General features: G+C 38.5%; 1 protein-coding gene across 2 annotated transcripts in view; it reads left to right on the forward strand.

Moving 5' to 3' along the window:
• The first annotated feature begins 15997 nt into the window (after positions 1–15997).
• The window catches only part of Alcam (activated leukocyte cell adhesion molecule), a 178358-nt gene continuing 177438 nt past the window's right edge, over positions 15998–16917 (forward strand). For both annotated transcript variants that reach the window (XM_074073036.1, XM_074073038.1), the window contains exon 1: positions 15998–16763. In XM_074073036.1, the coding sequence (XP_073929137.1) occupies positions 16691–16763 (73 nt within the window). In that variant the 5' untranslated portion in view covers positions 15998–16690. The remainder of the gene's footprint in view (positions 16764–16917) is intronic.

A 16917-nucleotide genomic window follows, 5' to 3' on the forward strand; every position in this document is an offset into this window, starting at 1 on the left:
TATGTATATATACATACATATACTCCATGATACTCCAAGTGAACACAGGGACCAATGGATGCAATTCATAATAAAGTCAGGTTAGGCCAGGTACAAAGGACCTGAAGGCAGTTGGACAATATGACTTATAGAAGAGGCAGTAGTCTCTGTCCAAATACTGATGGCATTGAAATGGAAGCTGAAAGATCATTTATTAGCCACATTACCAGTAATAGCTAATATCTATTAGTGCTTACTACTGACAAAGAATTATTCAATGCACTTTGTCTGCATTTTCCCACTTAATCCTTACAGTGGATTTAGGACTGGAAACGATTTTGTCATCATTCTGTAATGAGGATTCTGAAGCTTAGAAAGGTTAACTAATTTGCCCAAAGTCACACAGTTTGTAAAAGGCAGAGAGAACATCTGTCTTGTGTCCAGAGACTGGATTCTCACCCATATTGCTTCTCACTTGTCAATGTTGTCAAAAGATTTGCTACACTGGGAAGGAAGTTATACTCTGAGGTTTTCTAATTCTGAGACTACTTGATTCTATCAAGTTAAAAATATATTTCCTTGGAAGCATAAAACAATACAGAAAGAAGAAACTAGTGGAAATGGGGAAGGAGTAAGTAAAATTTAATGTGGGAAAAAAATTTCTGGGAAAATATTAAGCTTGTTCAGGAAAAATATATTCCTGACATGTCGTATGCAAAAGACATTTCCTGAAGGTTAGGCACATATCACATGAGGTGATGAGGGAGTAGGAAGTAACAAAGACCTAACACACAAAACTTGTTCTTTCCTTAGCAGGGGCATCACTTGATACTCCAAAATGGGATCCCAAATACCATTTTTTTTTTTTTTTTTGCTACTAGTCAGAAAGAACTAAGGAAAACAATGAATATCATCTCCCCATCAAGTGTTCTGCAATGAGCTTACTTTCATTATTTTTCTTCCAAGTAATTCAATAACACTCTTTCCTTTAAAAATAGTGATGGAAAGATGGTAATTAGTTCCATATGGACAGTTTTAAGCATTCATTCATGAATGTACTCTTTAACAAATATTTATTATCTGGTTATGATTTGCTAGGCACTTTTCTAGGGATTGAGGATACAGCATAAAAAAGGACTGCAACAAAAATAATCTCTTTGATCCACTGACTATAATCGTCAGGTCAGAAAACCACACAAAAACTAAAATGGCAATGTAAAACTTAAATTACATTAGTTGCAAGAGATGAAGAGAAAAATAAAACAAGAAGAATAAATTTGAGCATATATAAAAAATGTCCAAGATTTTAACTAAATATTAAACTAAAAAGGAGAGAAGGGAAATGGTTATAAAAAGAGGAAGTGCTCAGAGCCATGTGGGTTTAGTTCATGATTATGAATCACAAACACTGAGGAAGGTCTTCTGCAATGTGAAAGACCATTGGGCAAATCACTTTGCTTCTCTTATCCTAATTTTCTCATCTTTACAATGGAATTCCTAATATTAGAGAAATCAGAGAGAGAGAGAAAAGAGGGAGAGGAGGAGAGAGAGAAAGAGAGAGAGAGAGAGAGAGAGAGAGAGAGAGAGAGAGAGTGGGGAGGACAGAAGTTTTCTACTGGGAGTAAGAAGGATACAGGCAGGAGGTTAGGAAGTACAGTCCCTCTCATATCTTCTACAACCCATGTATACATGTTTTCTGACAAGGGATAAATATGTCTAGGGTAGAATCTCAAGACTTAGGTACTTGGAAGCTTCCAGGAGACTCTGAACAGATCTGGACAAAAATTCCTTCCTTATTTAGGTCTCTGTGGATTACAGAAGACATTGCAAACTCTTTCAATCACCTCCCAAAATGCTGGTTTTCCTTCTTTCAATCTAAAGACTAACAACATGCAACTTGTCAACTGTGCCCTTGGCAATAAATCTCCTTTCCAGCGTTTCTCTGACATTCTAATGCCTTCCTGAACATAATAAAAAGGTCATTTTGTACCTGAATTCATCTTCTCCAAGCTGCCTTATATTTCTGTAAATCCAAGTTTCAACAAGTTTGATTCCATTCCTTCTACAGTATTTTATTTGCTTTAACCAAGCTAAAAATCCCAACTGCAACCCGAAGATCTACTCTAATAGCTTGAATGGGGATTATATTTTATTGGCTGACTGTATAATGTGGATACATTTTGAAAGCTGAACTCCTTTTTCTTGAGTGACAGAGAATTAAATGCTCCTTTTCAGATATTGCCCAAGGATTTCTTATGATTTTGTTTCCCACATCAACTCAATAACTTTCTATGTATCAATTATGCCAAGATCAGCATTCTCACCTAAATATAAAACAATCCCCAGAAGCCGTGAGACTGAGTGGATCTTTCACTTTGCACAGTCGGCTTGGCTGTACTGTCATGTATTTTCCGATCATTTGTCTGCTCTCTAAGGAGAAATTCTAATAGTAGCTTTTAAGGAGTTACACATACTTGGTTGCTGAGAAATTGCTTACTGTAAAAATAGTAATGTTTATTTTGGAGAGGTAAAGGTGTTGACTTAAATTCAATTGCCATTTGTAGAAAATATTATCCTGAATGTAACTTCATTTATAATGATGGGTTTTTAATGGGGGGGAGCAGGAGGGACTATCAGGAACTCCCCAGACACAAATTTGGGAAAACCTTGGCCTTCTTGCCAGTGATGGGAGAAGATACAGGCAGATATGTTTAATGTATCTGTGTGACTCATCTTTATAAATAAGTCCAGCCACTTCCCCTAAAATGATGAGTCAAGGATGTGGGATCAGCAAGGGAGTCAAAAAGAACAAAATCTCAGGATGATTAGTAGAGCCCGCACCATGACCCAAGAGCTTTTCTGTATGAGGGAGGACCCAGGGTTATCCCAGAGTCATGTGAATCCCCAGCCTCCCTAAAATTTTGGGGAAGCTAGAGCACAGAAACCTAAGCTCTAGCATAGGGAGTTAGGCCCTGCTGTTTCCAGTCATCTTCCTATCAGTCAAGCACCACTGGGCTCTTTCTGCTCACTAGGCATAGGATAATATCCCTTGCTCATCCCATCAAACTCACTCTGTGGTCATCAAAACAGCTTCTAGAAGAGAAAAGGTAACTTTGGAGGCCCTGTCAATTCCCCAGAAGCATCAGCTGCTTGTCCTTGGGCTGTCAGGTTCTGAGACATGCTAGGAGCAGGTGATTAGCAGGGAGAGAAACCAGGGAAGGCAAGGAAGAAAACCAAGGCAGAGGACTGGGTCAGCTTCCTACTCAACTCTGGCCAAGAGAATGGAAGCGATTGGAAGCTTCTTGGAGCCAGGAAAGCCACAAGCCCTTGAGCAACAAAGAATAACACCATCAACAAAAGCAAGTGTTCACCTGTGCAGACTTTGGTATTGGAAGAAGAACTCACTTTGAGGAAGGGAGATGGAAAATGAGGGGAGGGAAATAATTCTCTTCTCCTGTTTTGTTTTTGTATTTGCTTTCGTTTGTTTTTTTCCCCTGCTAAGCTCAAAAGGGATTCAGCCACAACTCTTTCCTGAGGAACATCCATTATTTAATTAAAAATGAGAGCTCTTTTCTTCTTCTTCTTTGAAATAAAGTCAATAAGTACACCATTCATGAGTACACCATTCCTACCACACCCTATCTGAATTCTTCATTGGCCTTTTACCATTTAAAAGAACTTATCTCTGTTTTTATGTCCTATATATTAGGTTTTCATCTGCCTAAATGCCTTTAGAATATTCTAGTCAGATAATTTGGACTTCCACTCCTAATGTTTCAGCCCTTTCTAGTCCCTGCTTTCCTTAATAGATGAAGTCTGTTCTTCCCTCCCTCCCTTCATCTGCTCTCTTTAAGAAGAACATACATTTTTGTCCCATATCACTTGCATCCCAACCCCAGGCTGAGTTGCTGTTTGCCTGCAGGCTGTCAGAGGACTTCAAAGGAGTTTTACTTTGACTCCCCTTAGACCCTAACCTGGCACATAAGGTGGGGTCCACTCTCAAGATCTGGAATTCTTCTTCTTCACTCATGTTTTTTTTAGACTGGTAATAAAAACAACCAAAATGCTCAGACAATGCTGTGAAGGAGAGGAGTTTGCATCCCTAACACAATTCTTGCCATTTTCCCTCTCCTTTCCTCTTTTTCCTCATCTACTTTGTCCTCCCAGCTAGGACCTGAGTTCTGGCATTTTAGAATTTAATTCAACAATGGTGGCTCACATATGGAAAAATAACTGATTTTAGTTAATTTGGCTTTGTTGTAAGGTCACACAGAATATCACCAAACCATTCATTCAACAAACAGGCATTGAGCACTTATTAAGTGTCAGATACTGGGAAGAGTCCCAGAGGCTAAAAATCAAAATGAACTTCATTTGCATCACTTTTTCTCCTTTTCCTGCCCTACTGTCTCCTCCATGATCATCCTTATCACATCTAATAATATTCAGTGAGCTCTTTAATATATACCAAGCATTAGGGTAGGTGCTTTACATGCATTTTGTCATTTAATTATTACAAGGATCCTATGAGATCAGTAGTACATTAGCTCATTTTATAGATGAGAAAACTGGGGATTAAAGAAGTTGGACAGCTTTCTCAAACTCATATACATAATGAGTGTTGATGCAGGTGTTTGTAAACTAGACAGTCTGACTCCAGACTTGGGGCACTTCCCTTAGAAGGAGTCACTGTTTTCGTGGAGGAGTCAGACATGTAAACAGATAAATATATCAAAGAGCTAAGTGCCAGAGCTATAGAAATACAAAGGCAGCAGTGACTAACATTGCCTGGGGGGTTCAGGAGAGGCTTAAAAGACAAATTGACTCCTGAGGTAGTCCTTGAAATTTGAGTATGAGCATCCCAAGCAAACAAAGGGTCAGGAGTGGGAGGGATGTTTCAGGATGAGAGAGCCATATATGTAATGTCACTGTTTAGAAAGACAGCTTGGTATGTTTAGGAAACAGTGAGCGAAGCACACAGGTCATGAGAGAATGTGATTTGAAACCAAAGAGGGGCACAGATAAAACTAGAAGCAAAAGTGTCAAGGACTTCAGAGTTCTCACCAGGAAGTGTAACTACATTGTGAAGGAAAAATGACTCCAGCAGAGATTTTTAAAGAAAAAAGAGACATAATCAGATGACAGTGTGTCTGTCTGACTGTCTGTCTGTGTTAAGTGAGCAGAAGTCTGTAGAATGAAGAAAGTAGCCCAATGGTAGGAAGCTGGTTATAAACCAAATCCAGATATATATACACAGAGGATAAGGGACTGGCTAGAAGAAATGAGATGGAAAGGAGGAATTTTGTTCTTCAAAGAATATTGAAGTTAAGACTTTCATCCACTTCATTCAGAATAAGTCTTCTTAAGAAAACACTAACTAGCTCTCCTATTTTATTGGTATAAGGTTTACAGACCTTAGGAAGATCAGAGGCATGCAATCAACTAGTGAAGACTAGTGGTAATCACTTTTTATACACAGGCTGGTATCCACATACTTTAATAGCCTCCTTTAACACATTTTCACCTTCATGACAACTCTAGGGTGAGAACAAAGCTACTCTTAACATATGAGGAAGTCAAAGTCAGTAATGTGGTGAAATATGCAGAGGTAATTAGTGACAAATGGATTCAAAAGTAGAGTTATCCAATTCCAGAGTTTGTGCAGTTTTTATGTGCACTGAGATAAAAACTTAAAACATTCTTAGTCCCAATCTAGTGCTAGATCCTAATCTAGTCATTGCTGCCTTTATCTTCTGTAAATACATTTCAAGAATCACTGGGCAGACATTACTGTCTGACTGTCTACTCCACTAAAATGCCCTAGAGTAACACTTGTTGACGATTTTCTGTCTACCAAACTCACTAAAGCAACATGTTGCAAAGAGCATTTTTAAAAGCTGGTGTGTGTCGGGGTGGGGGTGATGAAAAAAAAGCAGAAACACAAATTTTACTAACATGCAACCAGAAACATAAATAAATAACTTTGTATGATAGAGACATGAAGGATCAAAGAGAAGAAATAGCTGGTGTTATTCAGCATTTTCTTGTACTACCTGCTTCAAATGTTTTATTTGACTGGACAAGACTGACTTGGAGAAGAGAAATAACTGGCTCAGTGGCCCAAATATCCCAAATGATATTTACATTACTATGTAATGCAGGTTAGTAAAGACTAATGTCAGTCATGGACCAGCTGTTCAAAAAACAAAGAAACAAACAAAAACCAACCTGATCTTTAGTGTTTGGCAATTTCTAATTCCTGTAAGGAAACAATAATTGAATTTCAAGCTGCCAACATGACATCCACTGGAGGCAGCATTGAGAAAAAATGTGTCTGATCAGCTCTCAAGAGCCTTTAGCATACAAATGTAGATAAAGAGACACTTGAGCAAAATTTTAGAGGCAAAGTGAGAGAAGACTGGGGTAACTTTTGGAGAAATAAAGGTATTGAGTGAAGGCTAAAGTAAGGATTAGTTTAGTTATGTTCAAAGAAGACAGATAGATTGAGCCAATAGTGAGTAGATGAGGGAAAAGATTGATTTATTATAGACTAGGCTGCAACTTCCTTAAAAATAACCATTCTTGAGGTGTGGTAGTTTTCTTGAAGAAGATCGAAACACTTACTTATTCTACCTGAAACTTTTACCAGGTACTTGTTTTAATGACTACTAAAACTGAAAATATACTAAAGACTAAAATCAAGGCTAGATGAATCAAAGAGATTATATCAATATGAATTTCTGGCTATTTTTCTACTTTTCTCATTCCTTATGTCAAGGACAACAAAAAGATCAATGAAGGTAGTATATTGATGGAAAATATGCTTTAGGAAAAATATAGCAAATAACTTAGAAAAGAGTTATTTAGTGCTCACCTTCAAAATCTGGTTGTTCTCTTAGACTGTCTTTGAGTGTACATTATAGTGACCTTGTGTGCAGGAGAAATACATATATTTGCAAATACCTCAAAATGTTTATTTTGTCAATTTATTTCACATCTTTCAAAGTGTTAAACAGTAACTATGCTTCCCTAGGTCCTCATATAATTAGATAATGCGTAAGATAGCCAGGAAAGAAAACATGAGCAGTTACCCACAAATAATGCTTGCTATACTTGTGAGCCAGTAATTTAGTCCTTTAAAAGAGGAAAGGATGAAAATAAAGTTAGGTTTCCTAGTTGAAAGATATGTCTATTTCTTTGTGCTTCAGTTAATCAAATGGTTAAATTGTGTACAATTTGGATAGAAAGGCATACTGGCCCTAAGAATCAATAAAATACAAAGGGGAAATGAATGTGATATCTTGTTTTTGTCTGCTCATTGGGAAATGCCTAACTGTCCCTGTGATTCTGAGGTATAATCAAACATAATGCTTAACTGTTACCTGACTATAGGGGAGGAGATAGGACTGTGTGGTCAATCCTGGTGCTGAAAACTCTTGTTTGTGGTAAATTACTTGAGAAATGGATAGATGCAATCAAAACTCTTTCACGAATGAGAGAGTCTCTCTTGGGAATTTCAATTTCTGTGGATGTGGGCTCAGTCTTCAGGCAACTTTCTTTCCAGTAGGGAGGAAGCTGGGCTAAAGCAGAGGAAACTGAGGAAGTAGTCAAAGATAAGCAACAGCAGGTAGAATAAAGATATGGAAAGGAGAAAGAGCTTCTGCAACTTTGTTCAAATGCCTGTGTCTTGTTCCGAAACATGTACATACTTTTAGACTCCCCAGTCTTTTAAATCAGTAAGTCATCTTCTCTTCTTTCTTTTCTTTCAGTTAAGTTGGTTGCAGTTGGAATTTTGTTACTTTAAGCTGTAAGTGTCCTGATCACTACCAAAACCATACTAAAAAAATGTCTTGGCGACAGACTTCTTTTGGTTGACTGGGATTACACAAATAATATTTTCCTAATTTAAACAAACAAACAAAAAAAGTGAGTGAGTTGAGAGAGGATGAGGAAGTAGCAGGCAAACTTCTCTTTCTTGGGGCATATTCTAAACTATGGTAATATATTCTTGTCTGTTTCTTTGATCTGTGACTCACCTCTCTTTGGACATCTCTGTGGTACCCAGACCACAATACACTTATTCCTTACACCTTCATTCAGAAATTATCATGGCTTTCTTATTTAACTGAACATGCTAAGTATTCACTGAACAGGAAAAAGATAACTTATTAAATTGGAAGGAAAAGAAAAGAGAAAAGATGTTGCTCGTTTTGAACTGGAATGAGAAATCAGCAAAAGAATATGTTTTCTGCATTTTATCTTAAATTTCATAGCAGGAAATAGTATGGATGGGAAGAGCTACCTCAAGTAGAGCAAGTGGGGAGTTTAATTTTTTTTTTTTTTTTTTTTTATTCAGTCCTTCTGGGAAGGTCTCAGAAGCTAGGGGTAGTAAAGGAGAAGAAATGAGAATAGATGATTCAGATTTGAGTGCTGGGAAAAGATCTGAATAACTAAAGTCCACCTTTTCAGTCAAGCTCAATGGTCTCCATATTATGCCTGCTTTTCAACCTTCCACATGACATTTCTTTCCTTTGCAGGCTGATTTATTGTTCATTTAATCCTGGACTCAGTATTACCTCAATCCTGAAAAATCCATGGAATAATCCTACAATATGCACTCTTTTTAAATGTCTTTGAATCTAGGAAAAGTAATTGAGATGTATACTCTTTGGAATTTTTTCCTAATTTATCATGTTAACTACTCTTGGAAGAATGTTTCACTTTATAATTTGGATGTCATTCTCTATTACAAGGCAAATGACTTTCCTTAACAGGTATATCAATTAACAAGTTTAAATAAAATTTTTAAACCAGAAGCATTCATCAAAATTCATTTATTCTAGCTATACATATCACATACCTAGTTAGAACAAATCATATCACAGATTCTGTTAATTTCAATGACAGCATGTCTAGAAATCTTTGTATATGTTGGTTTATGTAGTTGTTTTATGTGTATTATGTTTCTTCACCAGCTTCTCACCTTGCTGTGCAATTATTAAGTGAATTTCTTGCCCTTTCCATACAAAGAAAAGTAAACACACTAAACACCTCCAAGTATTGTTAAAATGCTGGACATTAAATTAAATTAAATATTTGTCCTATAGCACTGTTAGTTGAACAGGTTATGAATCATCTATGTTTGTGGAATACGTTGCTTAGAATTATAATTTTGCCAAATTCACTCCGTAAAGAACAAAGTATAAAGAACATTAAGGCTTAAAATCTTTAATACCAAGCTAAGTCTGTAGACTTTGCAATATTGGTACTGCATCTATAATCTTGCCTTAGTGAAATGTTACACAGAACATTATTCAAAATGTTTGCTCTGAGAAGAGTTTGGATAAATGTGCCGTATTTTAAATTGATTAACACTGTCTGATATGCATCCAGATTTTTTATTATCTCTAGAATTTGACATAAAAGTTTCAGAGTGTCTTATATATTTGCTCTACTTGAAAGAGGTACTTTTGCATTTAAACAAGAATAATACTTAAAGCTATGTGAATTTTTGTTAAGTCTTCTGGTTCCTGGGACCTGAATTACCCCATTTGTCCTATGAGGAAGTCAGTCTAGCTCAGTGTTTTCTAACAATGCTGGAAAGCCTTAGAATGTCTGTAAGAGTAAGCGAAGGATCAGGTTGCACATAAAAACTCAACCCCACCTTTATCAAGTTACTAGTTATCTTGCAAAACAACTTATTCATTTATGTATTTGAGAATTCATGAATTCATAAATCAAATAACATCATGGACCTACTATATATGTTGTCTGTTCTAGACATATTGCAGAAAATGAAAAAGGCACAAATTTCTGTCTTCATTGAGCTTTTATCCTAATAAAGACACAAAAAATAATTAACATAGATAAGTTAAATATATATGTATATATATATATATACATATATATACACAATGAAACATGATAATAGGTTCTATAGAGAAAAATGAAGCAGGAAAGGAGAATAGGAAGACTGAACCTGTGGGTTGGATGAAATTTTAAATAGTTGTTCATGGAAGGCTTAAATGAGAAGGCAGCACTTAAGCAAATACCTTAAAAGGGGTGGTGAGGTGATCTGAATACCAGCTGGAGGGAAAGAGTTCCATGAAGTGAAAACAGCAAGTGAGAAGGCCCTGAAGTGGGGGTATGGCAGGTATATTTAGGGAAAATAAAGAGATCAGTATAGTTTGAATGGATGGAACAAGAGGAAAACAGGAAATAGGATTTGAGAGTAAGGTTATAATGGAAGAATAGGGACTACTTTTAAATAAAGATCAAAAAATGTTCACTTAAATTTCTTCTAAGGCCCTGAGAAGCATTCAAATTCTAAAGTTCTTGCTTACATTATGTGATTAATGGGCCTTGATTCAGTGTTATCAATCTTTCTTTCTTTTCTTTGGTAGTTCATACCAGGGTCTTTGCTCTTCAGGAATTCTACATTTGTCAAAGAATTGATTCCTAATACTCTCCTAGAAACCCAACTATCTTACTTATTTTAGGGAAAAGCCATAGGGATCGCCAGGCTTAGTACTTAATATGAATTTCCAGAAGTCCATTTGTTTGCTTTAGAAAATCAAATATATTTATTTTCATATTTTATAGTCATTTGTCTACCTCATATTTCTGAATGCAATTACTATAGATAAAAAATGGTTATGATTTCACAAAGAAACAAATAAAGATAACTCTAGGGAACTTCAAAATACTTAAGCTGAAATTTTCTTTAAGTCACCAAACATTTCCGTAACCACGTTGATTCATTGCCTGCTTTTCTCAAATCTAACAGAGTTGCTTATCTCCGTTACAATGGCCTTTGAAGAGAAATTTTCAAGTTGTGGGGGTATTCCCAGACAGACTTTTTGATTAAGTTTTCATACAACTGAAAGCACTAATGAATTACTAGTTTTTAACACACTGAGAGTTTTTGACATCTATTTTAGTTGGTGAAGTTTCATAGTCAAATAACTTAGCCAGATTCTTTCTCTATTCCTCATGTCTGAGACAGGAAGGAAAATGACTAAGTGGATTTTTAGTTCAACTAGAATAGTTGTGCACATCCTTTTGTACCCAGACATTGAACATTCTGCAGTCTGAAATTAGAATTTAATGTTTACCATAGACTTTGAAAGTTTTTACCCTCCTGAGCTCCAGAAGCTCAGGAGGGTAATGTTAGCATTACTGAAGATGTAAGGTGATGAATTTTATTAAATTGATGACTGATATTACTATCAAAACTTTAAATTAAACAGTAAGATTGAATGGACTATTTCTTAGGAAAACAGATACCAATGTGCCCTCCAGTCTATATGTGGAATGACTTTAGAAATAATTCAAGAAACCTTTGGATCCAGAAATGAAACAGTTTTACCTTACGTATATGTAATCTTTGTATATCCTTAAAATCTGTCTTCCTAGACTTAATATAAACCCTGCTTAGTCCTCTATTTCAACCTTAGTCATCAGTACATTATTAGCTCAGGCCCAGCCTGGTCATTGGAACCTTTACTAATTTGACTCCTGTTCTGCTTATGGGCCTTTTCGTTTTATTCTCCTTGATAGCAAATATTTTTTGCTCTCCTTTTCCTCTTACAGATTGTTTCTTCACCTTTGATAGGTTGAGTATCTCTTATCAAAAATGCTTGGAACAGATTGTTTCACAGCTTGGAATTTTTTTTTTATTCTTGAGTATTTGCTATACATAATAAAATACCTTGAAGATAGGCTCAAGTCTGAACATACAATTCACTTATGTTCCATATTTATCTTATACACATAGCCTGAAAGTAATTTTATGTAATATTTTAAGTACATTTGTGCTTTGACTTTGGCCTATCACCTGAGCTCAGATGTGGAATTTCTACTTGTGATATCATGTCAGTACTCGAAAAGTTTCAGATTTGGGGACAGTAAGGATTTTGAATCTTCAGATAAAAAATGTTCTATTTTACAGGGTTCTCATTTTGGTGTTCAGGACTTGACTCACACTGTTTCCTTTTCTAAGCTTTAGCATACCCAGTCCAATCATTGGAGACTTAATGGAAATCCCTTTCATCTCCTCAAATTACTACTCCTGTAAATTTAGGTATGCTTGAAAGTCTACAGTCTATAAAGAAGAACTTTTCCTCACCACTTGTAAATGAATAATAATTCATTTATAAATATTAATGGAGTATCTAATCTATTGGCAAAATGTGCCTAGACCTGTGTTTTCACTAATGGAGGTGTCAGATTTATTGCTTGCTTTTGAATGGTATACAGTTTTGTTCAAAAGTAGGAAGGCACATTACTGTATACTGTGTTATACAGTAGGAAGGAACAAATATCTCCAGCTTCTAAACTATCTTTGGTGAAATTTCATCTCCAGTGGGAAATATTTTTGGTAATTCAGGGAGAAAAATAATCTCTATTCTCTAAATGCACACTTTCCTGCTCTGGCTGTTTTGTCACAGGTTGATGGGATTAGTGACAAATATAGAAAAAAGTGTCATGACCTGAGCCTTGGGAGTGGAGTCCTGAGTTATTATCTCAATAGATCCTAAGTAGGAATTTTCTATATATTTTTTGTTTTTTCCCTTTTCCTTTATTGTTCTGCTGGATGGGGATACATTATGACATTTACAAAGGTTCTTCTAATGTATCAAATATATCATACTTGAATTCATCCCCTCCACTGATCTCCTTTATTCTCCCCCCAACCCCACACTGACCAGGTCCTGGAATAGTTTCAACAGGTATCATTTTTGTATTTATATACATGTGTATACATTTTTTGCACCATGTTCACCCTCCCACTGGTGCCAACCCCCTCCCTGGACAGGACCTGTTCTGCTCTCTTGTTCTCTAATTTTGTAGAAAAAAAAAGAGAAAAGATAAAAAGAAAAGCATGACATTTTTGCTTGACTGAGATACAGGGAATTTCCCTGTGCTATTTCCATGTACATATGTATTATAACTCCAATTGGTTTATCTTCTCTAATTTTCTTCATTCTACCTTAGTCCCTTTCTTATGGTGGTTTCAGCTGGCTTAAGATTTTTTAAGAGATATACGCTCTTAAGAGTATATCAACCATTTTTAAGTTCTTAGTTTCCTTCTTTTACCCTACTCCTCTAATGCATGACCTCCCTTTAGTGTGACCAGTGTCCCATAATATTGCTGCATTTGTTTTAGGTCTATATTCCACATATCAGAGAGAACATGCAGCTTTTGGCCTTCTGAGCCTAGTTAACTTTACTTAAAATGATATTCTCCAGTTCCATTTATCTGCAAATGACAGACTGTCATTCTTCTTTGTGGCTGGGTAAAAAGGAATCTTCTATTTGTACCTTATTGCTTTGAGCATAGTGTCATGACTGATGATGAATTCTTCTATACTTAAAATGCAAATCTCTTCGTATGTTTTGGGTAACATAAAATACTTTCCCTCTGGCTAAGCATTACTCATTTTACCCCTTGCAGTAAGAAGTGCTCATCATGATGCTTGGATACATGACTAAACTGCATGATAAATATCATCAGGATACTATGTTTTCTCAATTACAACAAAAGCAGGGGTGACACAGATGCAGCTGGAAACTTCCTTCTTCTCGGAATTAAGTAAGGTGCCCCATTTCCCTATATTTTTGAAAAACAATCTCTCTCTCTTTCTCACCTTGTATTTTGTGGAGTTTACAACCTTATGTTTATTTCTGACTCTGAGCTCTTACTTATGCTACATTGTTGCATTTTAGAAATTATCTCCTTATTTCATATATTACACTAGGCTGGGACAGATAGTGTGCTGTCTTATTAATTTCCTCAAGGAAAATACGTTTGAAGGTAGCAGACTTTATTAAAATGTTGAGAAAATGAAGGAATTTATATTTAGATTAAGACCCCTACATCCAAAAAGACAAAAAGTTATTGTTATATATCTCTAATGAGAGAAATGTATTATACATTCATGTGTGTAAACTCAGTTGCTTCCAGAATTCTATGTATTTAATAGCCATAGTTGATATAAAATATTTTGATCCATCACCTTTCAAAATGATATATTAATGTTTCATCACACTTTGATTATTACAGACTGACATTTGCTCAAGGTCTCTCACTGAGTAAATGTAAATCAGCTATCTTAACAAGGTTCTGTCTACTCCCCATAGCCCAAGCTTCTACTATGCCTGGTCAGTTATCTGTGTGATCTCATTTAATCCTTGCAGAAATCCAGTAAGGCTAGAACCATTATCACATTTTGCAAGTGAGAAGACTGAGTTAATCCGGATCATAGAGCTAGTGTCAGAGCCTAAATCAGACAGACTGCTTTTTGCCTTTTTTACAAGTATGCTGTAATAACTCCCACCTCAAAAAAAAAAAAAAGTCAGGCTAAACATACACTTTAGATGATTTGTTCTCATATGCTCCACTTAGAGCTGCAGTTAAAAGAAAAACAATTCACTAAAGGAAACCTATAGGATCCCATGGGCATGTGAGCAGTTCAGCTAAGCTTAGCTCCTGGTATAGAGTTAAAAGGCATTTGCCTCCCAGCATTAGCCTTCCTGTTGATTCATAAGATGCAAATGAAATGTTAATGTTAAAACCAAGTGGGAGAAACTACTTATTTTGATAGGAAAAAAATGTAATACTTCTCTGGAATATTGTTAAGGCAAAGAGAACCAGGAGGACAAGAAACGCAGGCTTTTGAAAAAAAAAAGTCACAGCTAAAGATGAAGCTTAATAGTCTCAAGACAGAAAAGATAAAGAATTCAAGGATTTGTGTGTGCGTGTGTATGCGCGCACTCTCGCGTGGGCACGGGCGTGTATGTGCATGTGTGTTGAGATTCGCCTGCCTGCACCACTCCTACCCTCCCCACCTAACTGGTGACTTGCAGCCTTTTCAATGAACGAACAGTGTATGATGTTTAGTAGTTAGCATTCTCCGTTGAAGATAGCCTAACACAGGGGTGACCCTGTGATGCACGAAAGGCTATTTAATGCCCTGGCAAAGTGGGACCACAATTTTATTATGCTTCGAGAATAAGAACTGTGATCCCGCATTTCTGATTTAGAGCCACTCGGGGCTCCAACAGCTCCACCCCAGTGTTCTAGAGGAAAATATTCCTTCCTGCTCTCTGCCTGATCTGAAAGGGACACTGCTTCTAGATGTTACCCCGGGGAGGTGGTTCAATCTTTAGAAATTGCCCAGGAGCCCTAACTATCTGCTGGGTGCCTGGCTTTCCGGAACCGGCCAGGGGGAGTTTACCTTTTAGTCTGAGTAAATTGAGGGTTTTCTGTTTTGTCACTTAAAATCGCCGCTTACAAAAATAAAAGTGACACACTGGGTTTTTTTTTTGTAGGCATTGAGAAAATCCGTATGAAGAAGTGTGGTGTAGAAATTCCGAATGTAATTTCCCCCGGAAAGAAAGAAAGAAGAGCATCTTGTATTTGACACTGGGCAGTCAGTCGACTCAAGAGGTCTGCCTTGAAAAGAAAGTGAGCGCGAGTCCGAGGTGGGGGTGGGGAGGAAACGGTGCAAAAAGTAACGGTGGGAGGGGTAATCAGTCCAGTCCTTGAGTTATCCTCGACAAACCAGTAGCTGTTCCTGTTAACTTTCAGGAGTTTCCATCCTTACCACCTCCTCCTGGCCTACCTTCCCCTTTCGCTCCAGTTCTTGGACCCTCGTAAGGTGCGATTCTCACCCCCACTGCCCTGATCCACTACTCTCTTTACACCAAGGCTGCAACCTTACAGTGGAGAAGAATCCGAGTGAGCAAATGAGATGGGCGTCTAGCTGCAAGAAGAGAGCAATCTGTCTGTCTGCACCGCGGCGAGGTGGGGTGGGCAGCGGGAAGCCAGGCGGTATCACCCCGGCGCTGGCAAAGGGAAATGTCAGTCCAGGGACCTACCGGGCCCAGAGCGGAGTCAGTGCCTGCTTCTTATTGGCTAGTGAGTCCTTGGAGGCGGAGTCCCGAAGAGGCCACGCCCACCAGGGGGGCCCTCGGGCTGGGGCACGTGGTTCTTTCACTCAGCTTGAGATTGGGAGCCGGGCTCAGTCTCCGAATCGGTCCTGCAGCGCCTCTAGGCTGCGGATCTGAGCTCCAACCACCTGCTTGGCTTTGCGTCCCCGGCAGTCGAGAGGAGGGAACTGGGAGAAAAGAGGCGGGAGGGAGGAGGAGAGAGGCAGCTCACACACGCCTTCCAGTCGCTCCACTCAGAGCAGCCCAGAGACCACTGCCGCCGCCACTGCTACTGCTGCTACCAAGATCACCACTGCTGCCACCTGAGGACACCCGCTGCCCCCTCGTTCCCCCCACCCGTCGCCGCCTCGGCGATTTCTTTCTAGCACCGAGCTTTTCGTGCACACTGCAAGTACCATAATTCTTATTCCAAGAGAAGAAAACTAAAAGAAGATAGCAGCCAAAAAGAACCACGTACACCTTCCCGTATCACTGAAGTGTCTCAGGAAAGAGAGTCGCTGGTCCAGGGAGGAGCAGCCGAAGGGACCGAGGCGGGTGTGGACTGGGAGGGCGGAGGAGTTGCGGGCATTGCGTGGTGGAAAGTTAAGTGTGGCAGAGACCCGAAGGTGCAGCGCCACATCCCAGGGGACAGTGTGTCTGGGAGAAGCCGCTGCCCCCGTGCGTCGGGACCCACGAGCGTGCGGGCACCGTGGGGCCCGGGACGAAGCCCCCCCTGCGGCGTGGACTCTGTCGCAAGCCCTCGAGAAGGAGGAGAAATATGGCATCCAAAGCGTCCCCTTCCTGCCGTCTGATTTTCTGCCTCTTGATCTCCGCCGCCGTCCTCAGGCCAGGTGAGCGAGGGCCTCGGAGCAGCTCCCGACTGGCGCGGGCCGGGTCAGTTTTCCTGGGTCCTGGGCTGCGCGCCCAGGCGCGTAGTGGGGGAGGTAAAGGAACGGCGTCTGAGTACAGACCCGGACCTGGGCACAGTCACCTGTGTCGCACATT

Source organism: Castor canadensis, chromosome 5, assembly GCF_047511655.1.
Source record: "Castor canadensis chromosome 5, mCasCan1.hap1v2, whole genome shotgun sequence".
Classification (NCBI taxonomy): Eukaryota; Metazoa; Chordata; class Mammalia; order Rodentia; family Castoridae; genus Castor; species Castor canadensis.